Genomic DNA, 25,648 nt, shown 5'->3' on the forward strand with positions numbered 1-25,648 from the left:
GGCTGCCAGAGGTTAGGAAGAGGAGGAATGGTGAGTTTTTGTTTAATGGGTATAGAGTTTCAGTCTTTAAGATGAAAAGAGTTCTGGAGATGGATGATGATGATGGTTGCATTGCATTATGAATGCATTTAATACCACTGAATTGTACACTTAAAAATGGTTAAGATGGGGGGGCGGTGTTCCTGGTTGACTCAGAACGCTGAACATTGGACTTTTGATTTTGGGTCAGGTCATGATCCCAGGGCTGTGGTGATCGAGCCCTGCCTCCAGCTCTGTGCTGAGTGTGAAGCTTCTCTCTCTGCCCACATCCGTCTCCCCCACTAGCACTGTCTCTAAAATAAAGTTTTTTAATGGTTAAGATGGTAAATTTTATGTTGTGTATATTTTACCATCATTTTAAAGATTGGGGGAAAATGAAATAAAGAATTTCAGACAGTGGGGAAGAAAATATTTCAAAAGTTCTGTACTGGGGCACCTGGGTGGCTCAGTTGGTTAAGCGTCCGACTTCAGCTCAGGTCATGATCTCACAGTCCATGAGTTCGAGCCCCGCGTTGGGTTCTGTGCTGACAGCTCAGAGCTTGGAGCCTACTTCGGATTCTGTGACTCCTCTCTCTGCCCCTCTGCCTCTCACGCTCTATCTCTCTCTCAAAAATAAATAAACATTTAAACAAACATTAAAAAAAAAAGTTCTGTACTTCCCCCACTCCTTAAATCACATGAGAAGCAACTATGTGCTGTGCCTAAAATAGCTACTGTTTATTAGTGCCAGTATATACAGGCATTCCCTTTATACATCACAGTCCATCCCACAGAAATGCTGCAAGGTAGGTCTTAGGTAATGTTTCCATGTTTCAGATTTCTCTGTTGGCTGAGGCTCAGAGAAGTTAAGGAGCTTGTTCAAAGTTACGCAGCAGGCAAAAAGTAGAGACAGAACTAAATCCAGTTCAGCCTGATTCCAAGTCCTTGTTCTTTTTTGCAGCATCAGACTTCCTCTCTTCCCCACATTCCTTGAGATTTTAGGAACTTCATGTGAGAGACACACTTCCTGTGGGCATGAGCAATGTGACTTCAAATGTTGTCTTGAGCAAGATTACTATGACTGAGTTGCTGTTACCTTAGAAGGAAAAGAAACTCTGAGGGTCTGAATAACTTAAAATGCCACCATTCTTATGGGAAGAGAAAAGAACTAAACCCATTTGATCCTAAAAGATTTTCAAAAAAGATAACTGTTACGGAGAAACATTAGGCTTGAGAGTTTGACATTCATCCCTGGCAGAATTCCAGAATAGATCATTAACAAGAGAGCTCTGAGTTGATTGCAGATTCACATAAACCAGTGGTGCTCTGCTACCTAAAAAGAAAAGGTACCTTTGACTCCCTTAATTCAAGAATGGTGTAGAACAGCTGTGCAGTGATGACTCCCCCTATTTTGAAATACTCATATAAAGAGCCAGGATTTAATAACAAACTAGATAAGGTAGACCCAAAACTGTTTTCCTATGATGTACGGTTTAAGAAAATGGCGATATTTAGCCTGGAAAAGTAAGACCTTGGGGCGGGGGGGGGGGGGACATAAAGGCTGAATTTCAATATTAGAAGGAATATGAAAGAGGAATTCTGTCTACCGAACAGAACTGTGTACAGCCACACACCCAGAACTAGGAGGAGTAGGTGGTATTTCCACGGAAAAGCCAAATTCAGCTCAATATGAGGAATTCGGGATGGCAGCATTTCACGTATACAGAATTATAGTTTGGGAGTTAGACATGACATCAAATTGCAATCCCACCACTTTCTTGATGAATGCTATTAGTCAGATTCTACAACCTCTGAGTCTTTTCCGTAAAATGGAAATAGTACTTCCCACCTCCCAGCGTTGCTTAGGATTAAATAACACTAATCAAGACCTTAAGAGAATTCCTAGTGCTGGGGTAAGCACTCAATAATATGTAGCTTATATTATTAGAATTAATTTTTTCATCATTAAAGTTATTACACACAGAACAGGACACTTTAGGAGGGAGTAAGTAGCTGAATTTTTGCCTCTTCATAGACACCCAACCGAAGGTCTCAGGAAGAATTGCCCTCTTCCCTGTGCTCCCACAGCGGTCTTAGCAAAAGTATTATGATATTGTTGAGCTGGGTTTCTTACATGAAAATTCTCCAGAGCCCTGCACAGTGCCTGGCTCAGCAAAACTGTTATATACACACAGGCTCCCGCATTCTGAAGTGGAGTACAATAGACTGGTTGCCTTTCCTCTTTACCTCTGATTAGGAGGATATGTGAATATTCAGAGTAAAGAAGGAAAAAAAATCATCTTTTGGTAGTTCTATTCCTGATTTGATAGGGAAAAGCACAAAAGAGTTAAAAAACAAACAAACAAACAAAAAAAGCACAACCAACCAAAACCTCACAAATCTGATGTGAAGAGATGAAGGAAGGAAAGCTTGATCACCTGCCCTTTCTGTCAGGTAGGACATTTCATTAATTCACTTAATCATTTATTCAACAAATATTGCTTGACAACTGTATGCCAGGGACTGTACTGGGCATTGAGTAAAGGGTGGTGAACAACACGAGGCGGCAAGGTTTCTGCCCTTACAGGAGGTTAGAAAACACAAGACAGACATTAATGACAATAAAGTGGGGTAAACGTTATGGGAGACTGAATTTCCGTATGAACAGAGTTGGGGACAGCGAGATACTTGAAGTCAGAACTAAACAGTTTGTCTCGAAGAATAAGCGTGGTTTTTTGCCTTTCTCGGTGTCTTGGGAGGTGGCTGGGTGAGGAGTGCTCACGGAGATAAGGGGGTTCTGCACTAGAGCTCTGGCTTGGCGCAGCCAACGAAAAATTTCGAGAAGTCAGGAGGCCCTGATGAGGAAACTACCTGGGGAACCTAACCTAGTCTAAAGAATCAGGCAAGACTTTGAAAGGGAAGTAATTTATAAACACTGAGAAGTAGGAGCCTTACAGAGATTTGGGGCAGAAATTGAGGATTACAGAGATTATTGGCGATTTAAGGTCTGGTGAGAAACCTCTTTAGATTCAAAAATGTCAAGGATTCACGTGAACTGTCCAGAAGTGGTTGATTTTTCGTACCAAGCATCATGGGGCTTGCTCGTAAAACCATACGTTCTAATTCCCTAGGTCGCAACGTTCTAAACTAGAGCCTGTCGAGCGCTTGTTAAAAAACTAAAACTCCCCGAACCCCGCGCACACTCCGCGGGGCGGTGTAGGACGCGCGCAGTACTTTGGGTCTTGTAGTCTGGGATGGACTCCAAGTCCCACAGTACTGTGCGGAGGGTCGTCGCGCCTGCGCAGTGTGGGCGGCGGGTAGCGCCGAGTGCGAGGCTCTTTTGTTCGTCCGAGGGGAGGGCCGTTGGCCGGGGCCTGCGGTACGCCGCTTCAGTGAGGGGCTCGACTGCGGCCACCGGCTTGTTGCTTTTCTGGGCGCCACTCCCCCGGCCGGCCCGACGCGACGCGCCATTAGCGCGGCACCGATTCCTCTCGGGCTCTTTGGCGCTGCTCTGAGGTGAAGAGCCCGCTAAAGGAGGGGAAGCGGGGAGCGGGGGGAGGTGCTCGGCGGCGGCGGCGGTGGCGGCGGCGGTAGCGGTAGCCCTGGGTGAGGGGCCGCGCTTGCGGCCGAGGTCGGGAGCTAGGAACGCGCCGGGTCCCGACCCCTTCCCGCGCGAAGCTCTCCGCCGGGTGCGGGGGTCGGGCGCCGGGCGCCTGGCGCGAGAAGGATGGAGAGGGCGGGGCGGGCGGCGTATCCTGAGCTGGAGATAGAAGCGATTCGGGGTGGGCCGAGCACTGGCGGGTCTCTCCTCAGGGCCTGGGTAGACCAACAAGACAATGCTACGTGGTTGGGTGCGCGGCTGCTGGGTTGGGCTGGGGAGGAAACACTTGAGTAAATTGGGAAGGGGACAGGCTGGGCAACCTTGATGCTTGGACATGAGTGGAGAGGGTTGACGGCTGCGAGACCTTCGCTTTCGAACGCAGTCTGAGAATATCGGGTCTGGCTGGGGCCGTCAGAGGCATTTCGCTCGCCGGGCTAAGGAGAAGTAACTTCGAGGAAATTGGAGAGGGGGCTGGGCAGCCCAAGGTGTGCTTCTTGGGGAGATCATCTGCTGGATAACCTGGAGTGGGGGCTAGGAGAGGGAGGGGCGGTGAGGTGCCTGGCTTGGATCTGGAAGGGGAGGAGCTGTTAGGGTAAATAGGGCGGAGGCCCCGGGAGTATTTCAGTTAGGTGTGAAAGGGGCCGCCTTGCTTCCCGATGGGTCCTCCTCACGCGGTGGGGAGGCTGTTAAAAAGAATGTGTGCAGAAAGGATGAAAACAAGATTTCTCCTCTTGTCTAGGCTTTCAGCTATCTTTACTCTTTTGATTCCTTTCAGGGAGTTAATATACCAAGTGTAGCGCTTCTGCTTTGATTTCACGATTAGTTCCATAAGTTTTTATCTGGGATCGTTACTGGTCGCAAAGGGCAGTGAAATCATAGAAATGTGTAGATGAGTTCACATGTAAGGAATTAAGTTAGTGAGAGAGAGTGTGAAATGATGTGGGAAGTGGGGAGACAAAGAGGAAAAGTTTGTGAGATCGTGAGATTTGTTTCATAGGCTCTTGTGATTTTTAGCCAGCCTTTCTTTGTTGTTGGAAAATTTGAATACAAAATGAGCAATACTTCTTCAGAGCTTCAAATGAAGATTTTTCATGGACGGCTTTATTTGCGGACTTGTATTGGTTTAACTCAATTGAGGTGGAGTTTACAAAAGGTCAGTTGTACTGGAAACTCTGGTCAGGGGTAGGATAGCCTCCTCAGTTGTATTAAGAATCATGCTACCAGTTTAGAATAGCTCTGAAAAGGTCCAGTGTTTTGGAATAGAAGCATGAATACATTTGGAAAATTAGTACCTGTGTTCCTCCCTAGGTGCTTGCAGACATTTATATTGTAAGTAGTATTGTTAAAGGGCAACTTGTTGGAACTGGTAGCACCTTACTAAAGCTTTAGGGCAGGTTCAGGGTCTTCATTTCCGATTTTCCTTTTGGTGCCATTTTTCTTCATTGATTGGCTGCTGTAGCCTGAATTGTTTTTCATTAAAGATGTAAATAGTGTGTAGCCTGGTGCTTCTAGCTTCTTGATTGAAAGGGACCAAGTAAGAATACCTTAGACTTCTGCATTTTTGACTGGAAGATACTGGTAATTGTCTGACCAAACCTCTAAAAAGAAGCTACCGTTATATAAGAGCACTTGGGCTGATTCATTTGGAAGAGCATGTGACTTTTGATCTTAGGGTCGTGAGTTTGAACCCCGCACTGGGCGTAGAGATTACTTAAAAACAAATAAATAAGCTTAAAAAAATAAAAAGCAACTATTATACCTTGTGCCCATTTTAGGGACCAGGAAAGTGTTTCTTTTTCACTTCATACCGTTTAAAAAGAATTGATTCACTTTTGTCATTCTCTAGTAGTTTATCCATCAGAATCTCACCTTTTTTTATATACTATCTCTGGTAGTGTAACAGATTTTGCATTAGGCTTGATAGATTTTCACTTCATAGGTTATTTCTCTGAAGAGTTTTTGGAACAAAATGCTAATGGCTAGTATGTGGGCTCACATAGAATGGGGCTACGCTTCTTGTTCATCTAAATGTAGGTAGTTTATAGATTGTTGAGTATATGGCTTTGAGATCCTTTCTTAGAATTCCATGTGTTAGCAGAATGAATTAATGTGCATTTATATAATTAGTTTTCCTGTCTTTGATCAATAACATTGGGCAGAGTATAACTGTTGTCCTTGGCATGTTTGTCTTAACAGTTAATTTTTTTTTTTAAGTTTTATTTATTTTGAGAGAGAGAATCCCAAACAGGCTCTGCATTAGCATAGAGCCCGACTTAGGGCTTGAACTCATGAACTGTGAGATCATGACCTGAACCAAAATGGAGAGTCGGATGCTTAACCAACTAAGCCACCCAGGCGCCCCTGTCTTATTAGTTTTTATGTACTCAGCTTGGTGTGCAGATTGTGCAAGTGACCATTTTAAATACCTTAGGTGAGGACCTGGAGAGGCCCCAGGTTCTGGATTTTAACAGCAAGCTATATAATTTGAATATTTTGTTTTAGAAGTATCTTGAAAAATCTTTTGGGGTCTTTGCATAAATTTAAATAAATAGTATTTCCAGGGGCACCTGGATGGCTCAGTCGGTTAAGCCTCCAACTCTTGGTATTAGCTCAGGTCATGATCTCACAATTGGTGAGTTTGAGCCCCACATCGGGCTCTGTGCTGATAGTGCAGCTTGGCATTCTGCTTGGATTCTCTCTCTGCCCCTCCCCCACTCAAGCTCTCTCTCTCTCTCTCTCTCTCTCTCTCTCTCTCTCTAAATAAACAAACAAACAAACAAACTTAAAAACAATTGTATTTCCAGATAGTGATGTCTACTGAAAAAGTGAATAGCCTCTCCCAAAATTGGAACAGTTGGGGCGCCTGGGTGGCGCAGTCGGTTAAGCGTCCGACTTCAGCCAGGTCACGATCTCGCGGTCCGTGAGTTCGAGCCCCGCGTCAGGCTCTGGGCTGATGGCTCGGAGCCTGGAGCCTGTTTCCGATTCTGTGTCTCCCTCTCTCTCTGCCCCTCCCCCGTTCATGCTCTGTCTCTCTCTGTCCCAAAAATAAATAAAAAACGTTGAAAAAAAAATTTAAAAAAAAACAAAAAAAAACAAAATTGGAACAGTTATTCAAATATGGGCAAAATTCAGATCCTGTTAGTATTTGAATTGAATAATTTGTGTTAAATCTTTACTGCTTTCAGCTTTTATCATTTTTTGTAAAGTTTATTTATTTACTTAGAGAGAGAGAGAGAAAGAAACCGTGTGCACACGAGCAGGGGAGCAGAAAAGAGAATCCCAAGCAGGCTCCAGACTGCCAGCATGGACATCAATTCAGGGCTCATTCCCGGGAACCATGAGATCATGACGTGAGCCGAAATCAAGAGTTGGACATTCAACTGACTGAGCCACCCAGGCGCCCACTTTTACGATTTGCTGACCAAGGGGGGGTAACCTAATTTGTCTGTGAAATTGTGCCTTTCTCTTTAATAATAGCTAACACATTGAGAGCCTAACAGAACTGTGGTATTTGAGAGGTTAGTGTCAATAATCTGGTTTTGTTTTGTTATCTGTGAATGCTTTGGTCTCTGCTTTTAGTTCCATCTTAGCTGGGACTCCTGCGTGGCTCAGTCGGTTGAACAGAGCCTGCTTGGGATTCTCTCTCTCTGTCCCTCCCCCCTCCAAAATAAATAAATAAACTTAAAAAAAATTTTCCAACTTAGCTGTAATTCTGGTCCAGCTTTCTAATTTTATTTCATCTTAAACTAAAAGACTTGCCAGTTATCACTGTGTCCTACTAATATTTGCATATCCCTGTGGCCTCTTAACCCAAAGCTGTATCTGTAGTTTCATCCCCATCAGCCTCCAGAAAGGGGATAGCCAACTTTCTGATAGAGCTCAGATAAAATTTTAATTTGATTAGCACACCAGTATTCTAGTCCTAGATCCTGGAATTCAAGGGCAGCTATTCCTTTAAAAATGAAACTCCTGCTACTGGGTTTGTGGCACAAGTTGTTTTCTGCTCAGTAAAGTTTTCCATCTGGAAAGCATTTACCTCCCAAACAGTCATAGCTAACAAACAGACTAACAGCAGTTTAGAAACATGAGTCAGGAGGACTACAAATTGAGTATATACTACACATGCCTTCACCTGCCTTTTAATGACTGGTATGTAGTTGCTAATGCTCAACAAAGGTGTACTTCTTTCTTGTTTTCCATTTTGGGGTTGCAGATCAGATTTTACTGATTATTCCCTAAAATGCTGACAGCTTTAGACTTCTCTTCCCTGATTTTTGGCATCTGAGACATATATCCTTCCTGCCCATACAGGGTTCAACGTGTTACACAGGGCCCAGACCTATCTTTGATTGAGTGTCTGAATAAAAACAGAAAGAGGGGTGCCTGTGTGGCTCAGTTGGTTGAGCATCCGACTCTTGATTGTGGCTCAGGTCATGAGCCCAGTGTTGTGGGATGCTCAGCATGGAGGCTGCTTAGGATTTTCTCTCTCTCTCCCCTCTCTCCTCCCATCCTGTCCTCCCCTTGTCACGGCTCTGTCTAAATTTTTTTAAATATTACAAAAAGTAGAAACAATGGAAACTGAGAAAAAAGAAACAGTGGTTGGCTAGGTTGAGTAGGCTTCATGGAAGTAAGGTTGTTTAAGCCCTATCTTTAAGGATGGGTAGGATTTTGACTGCTGGTGTTGGGCAGGATCACTTAATAATGAGCAGAGCCTTTTGTGGAGACGGTGTGCAGTTTATAGTTTTGACAGGAGTGTAGGTTTTGTGAGGGAGTAGAAGTACGGAATGGTTGGAATGAAAGGGTGTTAGGTGTTGCGCTGAGGAGTTTGGTCTTTGTTTTAAGGAGAAGGGGCCTTGTAGAAAATTTTTTAGTGGTTACCTTTACTATTTAGTCTACTCTGCCCAAACTGGTTTACACACCATCTACCTCAGACATACCTCATTGCTTTTGTTCACCACCGTTCCTTAAGCCAAATTGCCCTCCTCAGTCCACCTTTTCAAATACTCTTGGAGCTTGGCTTCAATCCCAACTTTTTAAACTCTTTCCTGATCACCCTAGTCATTCATTCTTCCAAGCCTCTATGGTGCTTTTGTGGCTACTTATTTTTGCTTAATTTTCTTTTGCTAATTATTATATACTCTTACATTTCTCTTGTTGAAATGAAGTTCACCTTGCATTGTTTTCTTGTATTTATATTTCAGGCCTGGCTCTGGGGACTTTGGGAAATTTTCTTTGCTTCATAAGCCTCAGTTTTCTCATTTGTGAAGTGGGTTTAATAGAGTTGATGTGAGGATTGAATGCCTTTATATGCATTGTTTTAAGTATTCAGTAAATTTTAGCTGTTATTATGTTGTTATTACTCACCACTAAGGGATTCTCAAAAGCCTGTGATTCTTGTGTGTCTGCATATCCCACTGGCCTGAACAAATAGCTCCATTTGCCTGGGTCTGAGAGGGTTCCTGCAATGTGGACCTCTCAGTGCTTTCGCCAGTGAGTTGGTCACCCTATATTCCACTCTGGCTTTTAGTAAATTGTTATTGGTTTTATTTTATTTAATTTTATTTATTTTTTAATAGATAGTGTTAAATGCTGGGAGAGTTGTAGTTAGAAACTTTTATAGTTATTAATGCCTAGGTCTTAAACCTAAGCTAGAAGCAAAAGAGGCAATAGGAAAATAATGGAAAAAGGGGCTAGATGAGAGAAGGAGTGATGTGGGGAGTGATATGCACAGTAATTACCTCATCCTTACTGGCCATTTCCTCAGCCTCTCTTTCTAACTGGCCACATTTCTGTTCCTCAGATAAAGCAACCTCTTCTCACTTTAGGACTTGGAACCAACTATTCCCTACACATGGTGTGTTTTTCTGATTTTTGCTGAGTTGTCTCCTTTATAGCAATTATCACAATATCTTCTTGCTTATTGTCCGTGCCCTCCTCTGCCTGCACATGCATGTATTCACACACCCCCCACTCATGCTCACTCATGGCACTCGTCCACACTAGAAAATAAATTCTAAATGTTTGAACAAATATCTGGGCATTGTGGCCCAGTCAGTATAACACATAAAATTAACTATCACAAGTATATGTATATGTATATGTGTGTGTGCATGTGTGTATGTGTATATACATATACACACACATACACATATATATACATATATATACGTGTATATATATATATATACACATACACACATATATATACACATACACGCGCGCACACATTCTAAGAGACTAGGGATTTTTGTCTTTGTTGCTCACCCCCTTTGTCCAGCACCTTACCCATAATGGGTACCAAAAAGATAATTGTTAAATGATGAATACTGTAGGAGGGTGTTCATAGGAAGAATTAACCTAAACCTAGCCTGAGGCTTTGGGAAAGCTCCTGAACAGGACATTTTAGGTAAGGGAATTGGTCAAATGAAAGAATGAGGCAAAGGGCAAGGTAATTGTGATTGATAGGTTAGGTGTAGTGGTCTTCAGCTCAGATGCCCACACATAATGATATGAAGAGATCTGCATTTTATTTTTTTTTAATGCTTATTCATTTTCAAGAGAGCGCGCGCGCATGTGTGAGTGAGGGAAAGGCAGAGAGAGAGAGAAAGGGAGACAGGATCTGAAGCAGGCTCCAGGCTCTGAGCTGTCAGTGCAGAGCCCGATGTGGGGCTCAAACTCAGAAGCCACGAGATCATGACCTGAGCCGAAGTTGGACACAACCGACTGAGCCATCCGGGCATCCTGAAACCTGCATTTTATTTTTTTTTTTAATTTTTTTTTTAATGTTTTATTTATTTTTGAGACACAGAGAGAGACAGAGCATGAGCAGGGGAGGGGCAGAGAGAGAGGGAGACACAGAATCGGAAGCAGGCTCCAGGCTCTGAGCTGTCAGCACAGAGCCTGATGCGGGGCTCAAACTCACGAACCGTGAGATCATGACCTGAGCCGAAGTCGGATGCTCAACCGACTGAGCCACCCAGGCGTCCCCCTGAAACCTGCATTTTAAATGAGGGGCTAGTGTTGAGAATAAATCTGGTCAGGAGTTACCCAAACAAGAGATGATGATGGCTTGCAAATAGGATGATAGTAGTAGTAGGGCTAGAAAAATGTATGGATTGAAAGATATTTAAGATACATACTCAATAGGATTTAATAAGAGGCTAGATATGGAAGATGAGTGGAATGAAATCAAGGATGATTGTCATTTTTGTCTTGAACTCAATAAATGTGCTATGAATACTTAGACCATTGTTCATTTAATTGGATGGCTGCCTTTTTTAAAAAGTTAGTATGTAAAAACAGTCTGTGGGGCATGTGGGCGGCTCAATTGGTTAAACACCCGACTTTGGCTCAGGTTGTGATCTCTTGGTTTGTGGGTTCGAGCCCCACGTCAGGCTCTGTGCTGACAGCTCAGACCTGGAGCCTCCTTTGGATTGTGTGTGTGTCTCTCTCTCTTCCCCTCCCCTGCTTGTGCTCTGTCTCTATCTCTGTCTCTCTCGAAAATAAACATAAAAAAAAAAAAGAAAACTGAGCCTGAAATCTCGACTTTTAAAGTTTGTTATAAAACTTTACTATTTGGATCATCAAAACTGATTTTTGGTATTTACATTGATCTTCAGAAATCTTAAAATTATTTTCACAAATAAACCATTTTGTTGACATTTTCCATTGTATTTAGAACTTCCTTTCTCACCTCTCTCATCTGTCTTCATAGGAAGATAAATTCCTTTTGCCATTTTCTTGTATAGGCCAGGTAAAAGGAAGAGCAGAAGAAATTCCTACACTTAAGATATATGAAATGTGATTTTTCAGTCTCTGGCAGCTCTTCTGTCTTGGTTTTCTAGAAATGAGATCTTGGTTTCTCTTTTTCGTAATTATTGGTTCCAGCCAGACCTGGGTCCTTCTTGAGTGTGTTCTGGAGTTGCTCTCTGGTTTTAAAAACTTAGGCATGAATTTCAGCTATACACCCGATGGAAGTGCTGTTTTCTTATTGAGTCTTAATATTTTGGGCTTCCGAAAGCTATCTTTAAACTTGAAGCAGTAATCTAATGAAGTAGAACATATATGCAAATATATAAATAGATTTAATCCTAGAAGGTCATAAAAGCTCACCTCAAAGGCATCAATCCCATGAGGGTTGTTATACTGTTTTGCTTATTAGGAAACTGAGCAAATATATATAACTACCTAGAGGCATAAAGTTGTTTTGAGAGGTAGGGACAGGAAAGGGACTTTTCTGGTGCTCATACTAGCTTTCTTTTGGTGGAAGGAACTATATAAGGATCCTGGATCCTTCAAGCAGTGTTCTTCCAATTGCTAGTACCAAAAAAAAAAAAAAAAAAAATCTAGATTGAATGATGTTGAATGTGATACAGAGATCATTTTGTTTTCATGAACATTGGTTAGTTTATTGTTCCAGTCTTAATTCTCAATTGGATGGAGAAAGTAAAATGTTCACCTGCCTTTTAGCTAACTCTGAGAATTGATTTATATCTGTAATTGTGTGATTTCACCTGAGGAATGTAGTTTCTGCCAATCCTCTTCTAGCAATGGCTTTTATCCAAGGATATGCATCAAATCACCTAAGGAGCTTTTTATTTTATTTATCTATTTTTAAGCAAACTACACCCAGCTTGAACTCATGACCCTAAGATCTAGAGTCATACAGATCTGCTAAGGAGGTTTTAAAGATGCAGATGCTATGTTCAAAGAACACTGTAATAATAGAAAATTGGCAACAACCCAAATTTTCATCACTTGGTAAATGGTTAGATATGATGTGTCCATACAATATGGAATACTATGCAGCTTGTTAAGAATGGAGATCTTTGGGGCACCTGGGTGGCGCTCAGTTGGTTGAGCATCTGACTTTGGCTCAGGTCAGGATCTTGCGGTTTATGGGTTCAAGCCCCATGTCAGGCTTTGCGCTGACAACATAGAGCCTGCTTTGAATTCTCCAGTCTCCCTCTCTCTCTGCCCCTCCCCCACTAGCACTCAATCTCAAAACAAATAAACATTACAAAAATTTTTTTAATGGAGATCTTTATGGAACAGTGTCAAAGATATAGTACGTTTTATTAAAAAGCAAGTTGTAGAATTATAATATCTATTTTCACTTAATATATATCTGTGTTTATGTATAGAAACATAAACAGGCTAGGCCGCCTGGGTGGTTTAGTCCGATAAGCATCCAACTTCAGCTCAGGTCACGATCTTGCAATTCATGGGTTCGAGCCCCATGCCAGGCTCTGCACTGAGAGCTCAGAGCCTGGAGCCTCCTTCAGATTCTGTGTCTCCCTCTCTGCCCCTCCCCCGCTCATGCTCTGTCTCTCTCTCAAAAATAAATAAACACTAAAAAAAAACATAAATAGGCTGACAGGTTTTGGGCCAAGGAATTGTAATTTCCTACATTAAATATTTTTGTAATTGAATATGAATACATTATATTATGGTTAGTATGTGTGTGTGTGTGTATGTGTGTGTGTGTGTGTATATACACACACCGTACTTTCTATGTCATTGGATCTGGGTATCTGTATTTTTAAACTCCCTAGGTCATTCTGATTCTTATGAGTGAAAACTCTCTATTCAAAGTCTGCTTTCCTATGAATTCTTCCTTAGTAAAGGTGGTCACCTCACCAGACCAACATTCTGAATGCTTTTTCTTAACATTTAGCTAAAAGCCCTACTGCTTTGGTTTCAGAGGTCTGTGGTTGTTACCTTGTACTGACACCTGGAATTTGATCTTTCAAGCTGGCAAGAAATCAGTACCAGCTACTCAAAAACAAAATAAAATGCCTTGTATCTGATACTATACTGCCTTCTGCTTTCAAGTAGCATTGTTCCTGTTTTCTAGCTTCTAACTGCCTTAGTGGAGGATGTGTGGGTTTTTTTCTCTTGAAAGAGCTATGAGTTCATGACTCTTGCTTCAGATTTACATCATTCCTGGATTCATTGGGACACTATAAATTTTGGTTTCTTAAAATTGGCATTTTCTCCGTGCTGTCTTCAGCCTACTTGGTAGGTGTTTAACTTCACAAAATCTGCACCATCTAGCACTTGTTGATTTAAAAGATTCCAAAGACTTGCTGGGGCCCTAACAACCAATGCTTTGTCACTGCCTCCTGATTTAATTAACAATGAATACCTTTGTATTGCAGTAACCAATTAGGAATCATTGGTTTTTTTAACAGCCATACCTTACAAGGTCTTTTCTTTTTTTTTTTTCCTCTTTTTTTTTTTAATTTTATTTATTATTTTTTTTAATTTACATCCAAATTAGTTAGCATATAGTACAACAGTGATTTCAGGAGTAGATTCCTTAATGCCCCTTACCCCCTTTAGCCCATCCCCCCCTCCCACACCCCCTCCAGTAACCCTCAGTTTGTTTTCCATATTTATGAGTCTCTTCTGTTTTGTCCCCCTCCCTGTTTTTATATTATTTTTGTTTCCCTTCTCTTATATTCATGTGTTTTGTCTCTTAAAGTCCTCATATGAGTGAAGTCATATTTTTGTCTTTCTCTGACTAATTTCACTTAGCATAATATCTTCCAGTTCCATCCACATAGTTGCAAACGGCAATATGTCGTTCTTTTTGATTGCCGAATAATTACTCCATTGTATATATATATACCACATTTTCTTTATCCATTCATCCATCGATGGACATTTGGGCTCCTTCCATACTTTGGCTATTGTTGATGGTGCTGCTATAAACATGGGGGGGCACGTGTCCCTTCGAAACAGCACCTGTATCCCTTGGATAAATGCCTAGTAGTGCAATTGCTGGGTTGTAGGGTAGTTCTATTTTTAGTTCTTTGAGGCACCTCCGTACTGTTTTCCAGAGTGGCTGTACCAGCTTGCATTCCCAACAAGGTCTTTTCAAAAGAGAATCATTATCAGTCACTTCCTTATTTACTGATGACAAACTATAGGAAGGATCCACTTAAAGAGACCTCTGTCCTTTTCTTGTACAGGCCAAAGGGAAGACTTCCTACAGATACGTGGCTAGCTCCTAGTTGTGTGTGTGCAGCAGGGCCCTTAGCTCACTCAGCCTTGCTGTCCTTACTGAGGTGCTTGCTCTGTTAATTATGTGACCTTAGGTGATTTATTTCTTGCAATCTGTTATCTATGAGGTGTCGATAACATCTCAGTGGTTTGTTTCACGGGATGGTTTTTTCTTTTTTTCTTTTTTTTTTTTTAATTTTTTTTTTTTCAACGTTTATTTTATTTTTGGGACAGAGAGGGACAGAGCATGAACGGGGGAGGGACAGAGAGAGAGGGAGACACAGAATCGGAAACAGGCTCCAGGCTCCGAGCCATCAGCCCAGAGCCCGACGCGGGGCTCGAACCCACGGACTGTGAGATCGTGACCTGGCTGAAGTCGGACGCTTAACCGACTGCGCCACCCAGGCGCCCCTCACGGGATGGTTTTGAAGGATCAAATGATGTAACGTGAGGTAGCACTTTGTAAACTCTAAAGTTCGATACAAGTGTATTATTTTTTTTAGGCATCTTAAAATGTGGCAGACTCAGTAGATATTTAGATAAAAGTTATAGCAGCTTAGTTAACTCTAGTTTGTTGGGGGTTTTTTTTCTTTTTACTGTTGATTTTTGAGAGAGAGGGAGAGGTAAAGCATGGGGGAAGGGGCAGAGAGAGGAGGGGAGGGACAGAGGACCCGAAGTAAAGCGGGCTCTGTGCTGACAGCAGAGTCCGACGCAGGGATCATACTCAAACCATGGATCATGACCTGAGCTGAAGTCAGACGCTCAACCTACTGAGCCACCCAGGCACCCCAACTCTAGGTTTTTTATCTGCAACATCATGATAAGCCTTAAGAAGACCTGTCCAAACATTAAGATTTGAGTTAATCAGGAACTTTTCACCCTGTGTACACCTCTTCGATGTTTTGTCATAAATAGTTCTGACATAAATGTTCTATGATCATGGCCATGTTCATAGGCCATGTTCTATAACTGATGCCATAATTTGGTTGCCAGGATGCCTGGGGGGGGGGGGGGGGAGAGTGGCAAGTTGTGTTGATGAAAGGCATTTTTCCATTGTGCTACTACACTGATTTGAGTTACTTTGAAATTTCCTTGCCAAGCAATTCCAATTGAGAGTCCTCAATTCCAGATATCCCTGCTAGTGTTTGGAGACTGTCATATTCAGGGAGGATTTCTCTTGAAATAATCCTTTTGGAAACCATAGGAGAATTGACTCGTAATATTTAAGAGGGCTCTTGGCTCCTCTGAAGGTGATAGATTCTATAGGAAGAGTGGGTTGCATTTTTAATCAACTTCTACATTGATTTTAACAAACTGCTTATTCAGGCCCCCATAGAACTACCTATAAATAAGAGAAAAACTCAAATTGGGAAGCCTGGCTGAGAATCTCTAATATAAAGAATCTGGTACCTGAGGTAGATGCTGGGATGAGCCAGTTAAGAAAGCTCAGAGAGGGGCGCCTGAGTGGCTCAGTCAGCGTCTGACTTCGGCTCAGGTCATGATCTCGCGGTTCGGGAGTTCGAGCCCGCGTCGGGCTCTGGGCTGACAGCTCAGAGCCTGGAGCCTGCTTCGGATTCTGTGTCTCCCTCTCTCTCTGCCCCTCTCCCGCTTGCGCGCGCGCTGTCTCTCTCTCTCTCTCTCTCTCAAAAATAAATAAACATTAAAAAAAAGATTTAAAAAAAAAAGCTCAGAGAAGGGCATCTCATTGGCTCAGTTTGTTGAGCTTCTGACTCTTGATTTCAGCTCAGGTCATGATCCCAAGGTCTTTGGGATGGAGCGCCACCTTGGGCTTGGAGCCTGCTTGAAATTCTCTCTCTCCCTGTCTCCCTGCCTCTCTCTCCCTGCCTCTCTCTCCCTGCCTCTCTCTCCCTCTCCCCCTTCCCCACTCACACTCACTCTCTCCTTAAAAAAGGCTCAGAGAGAAGTGGGAGTCTGTTTATTCTTCACTTTTTTGAGTTCTTCTTTTTTATTTTTTTTTTAAAGCTTCTTTATTTATATTGAGAGAGGGGTGGGGAGGGAGTGAGAATCCCCAGCAGGCTCCATGCCTTCAGTGCAGAGTCTAATGCTGGGCATAAGCACACACTGTGAGATCATGACCTGTGCTGAAATCAAGAGTTGGCCACTTAGTCAACTCAGCTACCCAGGCACCCCTTGAGTTGTTAAGACAGTGAGTTAAGCTAGTTAAACTGTTCTGTTCTATGACTCTTCCTCCTTGGGACCATGCTAATGATACAGGGAGAAGAGGCCTACAGTAGCCAGAGATAAACCAGAAGCTGTCCTGATCCTTTTGGTTCATAGTAGGACAATCGGATGGGCAGTATTCAGTGCTGTTTCTTTTTGTAAGACAAGTATAACTATTAATGTGGATAACACGGGGCTTTAAATAACTCTGGATTCTGAAGCCTTAGTGATAGAATGCCTTTCCTTTACTTTCTTAAATTTAATTACTTGGTAGAGAAGTTATTAGGGAACAATTACTGTTTTGCATGGTCTATAACCCGTTATTTTCCTTCCATCAATTGAGAAAGGGAGTATCTTCCAATGTCCAAGACCAAATTAATGCAGGGAGTTGTGGTAACCTTTGGTATCTAAAGGTGACGGTCAGTTTATTTTTCTCTGCGTGTTAACCAAAGACTGACAGTGAATCCTGCTTTACCTCTTCAACTCACAGTGGAAGAAAGCAAGGAATAGAGAGCATTTATTCTTGGAAGGAAACACAATCCAGAAGGGAAATTAGATTTTTCTTTCCTCATAAAATAACACTTGCCATATAGCAGTCAGAAATTTGAAAACCTGAAAGCATCTCCCTCCAGAAAGAAGTACACACAGCCTCTGAATCAAAGGCACATGAAGCTAACTGCAATCCACTGATAAGTTGGTTCAGTAAAAGAAGGAAGGGAAAACGTGTGGCATTTTCTCTAAAAGATAGAGGGACTGGGTGGGGGGTGAAGGAAAGCAAAGCAGATTCTTCAGTATGTAAATGGAGAAGGAAGAGGGTTGGAAAGATGCCTCTTACCTGAGCACAGGTAATGTTCTGAACCCCTCTGTAAAGGTGGGGCTTAGGTGTTGCCTTAGACCATACTAAAAGCACTCCAGAAAAGTGTTTCGTGCTACCTTGCAAAAGTTCAGAATACCTTTAAGTGGAAGTGGTATCTACATTTTTCTTATCGGACATTAATCATCAGAAAGGCAGGAAGCATTTCTTATTCTCTTGAATCTCCAGTATCCACCAGTGTCCAGATTTTCTAGTAGTTAAATGTTTCAGTAAGTCAGCATTGCTCATATATGCAGACATGGGAATATCTCAGTATAAACCAAAATTTCTGTGGATAATTTAACTGATTCATAATGATGATCCTGACTTCCATGAAAATTTGTTATATTTCATATGGACTATAGTGGACTTTTTCAAAAAGACATTCTGTACATGTCAGTTTTAAAGTTTGTTTATTAAATATTTTCTTTTTATGTACTCTATACCCAACGTAGGGATCGAACTCAAACCCTGGGATCAAGAGTCTCATGCTGTTCTGACTGAGCCAGCTGTGAGGCACCCCTAAAGTATATTTAGAAGAGTTTCTACCTAGGCTAAGTAAGACTCCTTTTCCCAAGGATGAACAACCAGTTTAGCCCCAAATCAGCATTATCTTAAGTTCATAGATGGTAGTAATTTGGCTTGAATTATCTGCCATTCTCTTGATTCTTTGTATCTCATTGTGGCAGCTGTGATCCATGAATTTGTAGATTTGGGGCCAGTTTTGTAGATCAGTTCTGATGTGTTGGTATCTTATGGCGCCACCTACTGACGCAAATTGGTAAACAAATGGCTTTAAGCCTGCCAGCTGTCCCAATTGTATCTGAAGGACTAAAAATAGATTTATAGGGGACTAAAGTTTTAGCATTGGAAAAAATCCTTAGAAGTCACTCAGCCTAAAGAAGTATTTTACAAAAGAATTAACTCAGGTTTTATTATCTGTGATAACTATCTCTTTTTTTCCTGTTCATTTTTCCAAATTATTGCAGTGCCCCAATTAGAGAATTTCATGGTCATTCTGGCATTTTTATAAGTCTTTCTGAACCTCAGAAATAAGCTAAGTAGAATAAGAAACGAAGAAGAAACTTTCACATTGTAAATCATTGATGGCATTTGGAAAAGACCACATAAAGAACCTTGTGGGTGCTCAGTTGGTTAAGCGTGCAACTCAATTTCTGCTTAGGTCATGATCTCATGTTTCATGAGATTGAGCCCCATGTCGGGCTATGCTGGCAGCACGGATCCTGCTTGAGATTCTCTCTCTCCCTTTCCCTCTGCCCCCCCCCCCAAATAAATAAACATTTTATTTAAAAAAAACTTCTTAATATTTATATTTGAGAGAAAGAGAGAGAGTGTGCGAGCAGGGGAGGAACAGAGAGAGGGAGACAGAGAATCCGAAGCGGGCTCCAGGCTCCGAGCTGTTAGCACAAGCCCCACGTGGGGCTTAAACTCATGAGCTTGTGAGATCATGACCTGAGCCACCCAAGCACCCCGATAAACAAACATTTTAAAAAAAGAACCTTGAGACTCAGGAGAGAATGTTGTAACAATGCAGAGGGATGCATTGTATTATATATGCATATACAAAGGGGAAAATCGAACCAGATGTTTGATAAATAGGACAAGCTGCTTCGCACTGTAAAAGTTGGAAGTCTAGTGATATGATGAAAGTATGAATCAGAGGGTTATATGTAAGTTTAATGTGTATGTAAGTTTAATGTTTATACCTTATTTTTAGGACTCTTACTTTCAATTGAATAACATTTTAGATGCCATGCTTTATACTAAAAGGGGTATTGGAAACTTTTTAACTTAGAATAGGTATAAAAGTGTTAGGTGATTATGCAAGAATAAAGGAGTTTTGCTGTGAGATTGGTTGGGGCTTTTTATGAACTAGCTTTCATATCAGAACATATTAGAAAACTTTATTTTTTACTGAAGCCGAAAAGGTGGAATACGTAATACAAGGATACACTATTAAAGTCATCAGTGATGCCCCTGGGTTTCTAACCATCCGAATATTCACCTAACCAAGAAAAGTGTGCCCTAATGCCCTTTTTATTTTGTCACTTTAGCAGCGTCACCCTTTAGACCAGAAAGCTGGCGGGCACTATGGGGAAGAAACAAAACAAGAAGAAAGTGGAGGAGGTGCTAGAAGAGGAGGAAGAGGAATATGTGGTGGAAAAAGTTCTTGACCGTCGAGTGGTAAAGGGCAAAGTGGAGTACCTCCTAAAGTGGAAGGGGTTCTCAGAGTAAGTTTCATTAACCTGGCTAAATCCATCCATGTAGTCACCAACTTTCTCAGGAGTCTAGTAATGTGCAAGGCCTAGAGTGCTCCAATATGTAGTGTGACCCAGGCCTGGCCTCCATGGCTTATGGTCTAAAAGTCCCTTATCTCCCCTCCCGCCCACCAAGAAATTTCAGCATTACCAAGTTCTTGATCTTGGACAAAATCTGGTTCCTCATCATCATTAACTCCTCTCTTCCAAGGGCACCAGCTCTTGTCATCCTGTGCGTCTCCTTAGTATGAGTGTGCTAACTTTGAGTGGAAAGTGTGACTCACTGTGCCCTCTGATTTCAGTGAGGATAACACGTGGGAGCCAGAAGAGAACCTGGATTGCCCTGATCTCATTGCCGAATTTCTACAGTCACAGAAAACAGCACATGAGACAGATAAATCAGAGGGAGGCAAGCGCAAAGCTGACTCTGATTCTGAAGATAAGGGAGAGGAGAGCAAACCAAAGAAGAAGAAAGAAGAGGTAAGGAGAGAAAATTTTTACTAGTCTAGAATTCCTACTGCTGTCAAACTAAAAGCTCTTTAAATTTAAAGTTAAATACTTTTATTCTGCTGTTTCTTGGACCTCAGCAGCCATCTCTCATTCCTTCTGGAATCTTAGCTATGCTAATGCTTTCAAAGTGTTTTGGGGGTTCACTTAATCTATACTTATTTTAACTGAGGTTCAGGAAGAAGTGCAACTAAATTCATTCACGTAAAAAGATCGTTTTCAGTGTTGTAATCATTACAACTGTAAGGTAGCTATTTTCATCTATTCAATACCTTAAAGTAAGTTGTCTTCTGAAGGGGAAGAAACAGTTGTGAACATTTATTTTGCTTGAGACATATGTCCCTTTTTACATATGGGGAAACCTTAAGACCTTGATGGAAGAATCACCCAAGAATGCAAAAAGGCCTGTGACTTGGAGCCAAGGTATTGGTGGAATATGGCAAGAGTGTCATTATATTAATCAGAGAAACCGGAGTGACTCCAGTCTGGATAACAATTCCATATAATTAAAATTGTTCCATTCATCTGGTTTTCACAGTCAGAAAAGCCACGAGGCTTTGCCCGGGGTTTGGAGCCAGAGCGGATTATTGGAGCTACAGACTCCAGTGGAGAACTCATGTTCCTGATGAAATGGTGAGTCTGCCAGTGGCTCTGTGTGGTGGTTTTTTCTTCTCCCCATCTGTTCCATGCCAGAGGAAAAGAGCTGGACCTTCGAAATTCCAGTCGCCCAAGTGTGAAATCTTTAAGATGGCATAGTCCTTCGATAGTGACCCTCGGCCTGACTGCCAACCTGGACTCATGAGTTATACAGGTAGGGGCCCTTAGGATTCTCAGTCTTTGCCCATTTTTTAGGAGGTGGGAGAAAATCCAGAATGGAGAAGGTGTGGGGAGGAATCACATTTCACTTCTGTAAATAAAGGAAAAAGATATGAAATGTGATTGAACCACCCTCCCCTTCTACCACCTCCTTAATAAAGATCGGGCTGGCCCCAGGATCAGATGTTTTCTGCTAACTTTTCAGGGTTAAGAATTTCTGTAGCTCTTCCTTTGTCCTTGATAGATCCTTTCTCATTTGTGCCAATTGTGTAATTCCAGGATCAGCCAGTAGGGGTCAGCAAGTCCCCTTTACTATACTGAGTGTAGAACAAGGCTTTTTTTTTTCCTTCCAGAAGTATAAATACCAATGGTAGTAATATTCCATGAAACGGCTTAATGAAAAGTTGTCTTGAGAATTTTAAGAACTGTAATTAATCCCAAATTCTCTAAAATTCCCCTACTCTGTCCAAAAGAAAGGCTTTCTTCCCTATTTCTTGCTTGTTGAAAAATGCTTGTGCTATTTTCTTCCCCAACATGGGTCTCAATTATTGTCCTAAAAAAAATGTAGGAGTAAATAATTCCAAACTTCTGCCAGTCAAGGCAGCATTCTAAGGATTTTGTCCTTTTGTGAGTCTAGACCCTTCTTGGAAACTCGTATCTACTCTTCATTCCTCTTGTTTAGAAGGTGGCCAGAGAGGCCTAACTTTGACACTACTGGAAGCCTATGTCACAATTAGCTGAAACTCTGTTTTCTTATTATGCATTCCCTAGGTGTTCACTGAATCTGATCATCTTTTAGCTGATATATTGCTAGCCCATAGGAGAAAAGTTCATTTTTAAGGTGCTGCATCTGGGGGGGGGGAAGGATCAATACCAGGAGTTACAGTCCAATTAGAATATACTTTCTGTCTGCATGTGACCATTCTGGGTTACATTAGTATCTCCATATTGTTTAAGATTACACTCCTTTAATTGAATTACTGCTGTTTGTAAAGGTTCTACCTGAATGTAACACTACAGGTTGAAATAGTAAGATTGTGATTATAAAACCAAGTTCACTTTAAGGTTATTTTCCTGGAAAGTTGAGATACTTGTCCATTTCCAAAATAGCAAATATTTCTTGGCCATAAAATGACTGAACTTTCCTCAGAAGGTGTTGAATTGTCAATAAGGGCAGCCTGCTTCAGGCTCCCGTATTGTTATACTCCTTTTCCCTCCCATTCTCTTCAGTCCATTGTTCAGCAGCCTATTTTACCAGCTTAGTCAACCCTGGTTCCTTGGGGCTCTCTGGCTTTGGTACCTGTTGCTGAGTTGTGGAAGTTTTGGGTGGTGCCTCATCACAGATCCCATTATATATCTGCTATCTGCCTTAATGCTACTGCTCCCATCTAGGACATTCCCAATGGCTTTACTGCTAAGTCCCTTGCGATATGTATGTGAATTTCACATTTTGAGACCATCTTAAATTCAGAAAAATATAAAGAATTATGTAACAGTCCCTTATTTTCTACTTCCCAGTGTTGAAGCACCATTTCAAAGCACCTGGGAGTTGTGGAATATCTGTGTGAGCATGGCATTTGGTAATGTTAAACAGTGTAATTATGAGTCAGCGCATTGGCAAGAGCCAATGGTATTAAATCTTATTATCCAACATGGTATTACATTTTATTACAAAGCTGAGATGTCTCCATGGGTTCATGGCAGCTGAGATATGACTTTGGGAAGATTATAGTAGTTTCTTTCTTTATTTCTTTCTTTATTTCTTTCTTTCTTTTTCTCTTTTTCTTTAAGTTTTTTAACATTTATTTATTTTTGAGAGAGAGAAGAGTGCAAGGGGGAGAGGGCAGAGAGAGAGGGAGACACAGAATCTGAAGCAGGCTCCAGGCCTGTCAGCACAGAGCCCGATGTGGGGTCTGAGCCCATGAACTGAGATCATGACCTGAGCCGAAGTTGGATGCTTAACCAACCGAGCCACCCAGGTGCCCCTAGTTTTTCTCTGCTCTTCAAGAATCTGAGAGTCATGATTTTTTTGTGGCCTTGCCGAGGTTCAGATGTGATAGACTGAGTTAAGTGACTTAGCTTTTAACAAAGATACCCAGAGAGGATTTTCAGTAGAAGATCTCTGAGGATGTCACTCCACTAAATGCTGCTTGGGCCATGTTATCACCCTTCCCTAGGCTACTCTTCTTGAATTAATACTTTTAAAGCCCTATCCCTTGTGCGATCCAAGTCAAGAGACCACCAGCACCTGGTCTCAAAGTCTCTCTGCTTTGTTCTGCAGGAAAAATTCTGATGAGGCTGACCTAGTCCCTGCCAAGGAAGCCAATGTCAAGTGCCCACAGGTGGTCATATCCTTCTATGAGGAAAGGCTGACGTGGCATTCTTACCCCTCGGAGGATGATGACAAAAAAGATGACAAGAATTAACTCTCCTGAGTACCAGCCCCTGTCACATCTGACTGTGGGTTTCAAGTGGGGAGGGAAGGAATTCTACTTGTCTTGGCACCATAGAGGTGGCTTGAGAAGATGTCCTTTGAAGAGCCAGTATCGTTTCTGTGCCCTACAGCAGCCCAAGTGCTTTAAAGCCTTTCCATGCTGTGTAGTTTGCACACCCATCCCAGTGGAGGGGAAGGAGAAGTGTTGCAAGGCAGCCCATTCTGTACTTTGCTGAGAAAGGCAAAGGGCCTTCCATGAAGGACAGAACTTGCAGAATGGGTGTGTGGGAAAGCAAAAGATACTGTAGATCTTCAAAGCGCATCTCCACAACCCACAGCCTTCTTCCCAATAGTGTTAACTCTGCATTTTTACAGCGTAGCATGTGTGTAGTTTTTGGCTATTACTGGTGTATTATTTGGGGGTGGGAGGGTCGGGGGTGGGAAGGAACGGAGATGGGTAGGATCATTTTTGTTAAAATTTGGGGCCTGATTGGGGAAATGGTGAAACAATGGAAAGAACAAACTTGTGGTGATTCGGTTCTGTGTCCAGAATATTTTATCTTTTCAAAAAGGTCATTGGCAACCTAAATGAGGACTGTGAGAGACTTCAAAAGCTGTGAATGCCTGAAACTTAGAAGCCAAGGTGTTCCCTGCCTGAGCTTAATGCTGTTCCCAGCAGAGGACTAAGCCAGTTAATAAATTACCAAAGCTGCCATTTTGGGGAAGGAAACTGGTTGAAAAGGGAAGGTCTTTTTGGAGCGTATGCAGAGGCAGATGGTTCTGTTTTAGAGGTGCTAATTCTTGAAATTGATAAGAAGACCCTTTATTTTCCAATTATGAAGTTTTAAACGTCAGCTTGTCCATCCAAGCCACTGGCTGAGGTATTTGGGGAAGGGAAGAGGGTGGCATAGAAGGTGAGAGAGTAGAAAAAGACAAGGGCCCACGCTCTTAGGGTGGAAAACTCTTGGAGCCTGTTATTTGAACTTTGAACTCTGAAATCATTGGTGGCAGGGTTCAGTCACTGACAGCACAAGTTCACTGAATCACTTACAGAGTTGAGTGATTGCAAAAGCCCTGGTCTCAGGAGAAGATTAAACTTTCATACTGGGGCAGTGGTTCACTTTAAAACCCAAAACAAAAAGTTTTTTTAATCCTAAGAATTAACTAATACCCAAAATGCTGTCTTGAATCAAGAGATACATCAGTTCTTGACATCGTCTAGACCTGTATCTAGAACTCCATTGTAAAATCTTTTTAGGCATGTGTTAGGTTTCTGTGAAAACTTTGTTTAAATGTAAACTTCATATCACATTGTCAGTTTTTGTCTTAATAAAACTATAGATTTATAATCGTTGTTGATTTCTGTCTTGATTAAGTACTACCAAAAACCCTCCTTGCCTTTCATAACCTTGTAAGTTCAGCCTATAAGGAAGCAACTTCCACAGTTGGTTTTATTTCTTGAACACTGTAAACTTAAAAATCTCATGCCTGCCTGGCCTGAATCTTTGAGTGGTCTTATCATTTATATAGTAAATATTTATTGAGCATTTACAATTGCTACAGATACTGTGTAAAGAATGTCACATCATTCTGTCTTCATATTGCTCAAACGGTTATTTAGCTCTGTAACCTGCTAGCACTTCCAAACTAGGATAAGTTTGGAAACGTGGGTTTTTGAGTTAGGTTTAGTTCTTGGCTCATGTATTTTGTAGATTTATGTGACCTTAGCTCAACTCCAAAGTTTACAGGAATTGGCCTCGTGTTTGATCACTGAATTAAAACGTTATCCATTTTTTTATTTTTTTATTTTTTTTATTTTGAGAGAGAACAAGCAGGGGAGGGGCAGAGAGAGTGAGAGAGAATCCCAAGCAGGCTCCCCACTGTCAGCACAGAGGTAGACGCAGGGCTCAACCCCATGAACTGTGAACTCATGACCTGAGCCAAAATCAAGA

At 41.8% G+C, this 25,648-nt stretch overlaps 1 protein-coding gene across 3 annotated transcripts in view; it reads left to right on the top strand.

Annotated features, from left to right (window-relative positions):
• The window catches only part of CBX1 (chromobox 1), a 30,339-nt gene extending 5,294 nt beyond the window's left edge, over nucleotides 1-25,045 (top strand). For 2 of the 3 annotated variants that reach the window (XM_049637539.1, XM_049637540.1), the window contains 4 exons: nucleotides 19,736-19,912; nucleotides 20,242-20,419; nucleotides 20,985-21,079; nucleotides 23,544-25,045. In XM_049637539.1, coding sequence (XP_049493496.1) covers nucleotides 19,773-19,912; nucleotides 20,242-20,419; nucleotides 20,985-21,079; nucleotides 23,544-23,688 — 558 coding nt within the window. In that variant the 5' untranslated portion in view covers nucleotides 19,736-19,772 and the 3' untranslated portion in view covers nucleotides 23,689-25,045. Of the gene's footprint in view, nucleotides 1-3,294; nucleotides 3,535-19,735; nucleotides 19,913-20,241; nucleotides 20,420-20,984; nucleotides 21,080-23,543 lie in introns of those variants that run through there. The other variant, XM_049637538.1, reaches the window with a different exon arrangement.
• Nucleotides 25,046-25,648: the final 603 nt, after the last annotated feature.

Source organism: Panthera uncia, chromosome E1 (assembly GCF_023721935.1).
Source record: "Panthera uncia isolate 11264 chromosome E1, Puncia_PCG_1.0, whole genome shotgun sequence".
Lineage (NCBI taxonomy): Eukaryota > Metazoa > Chordata > Mammalia > Carnivora > Felidae > Panthera > Panthera uncia.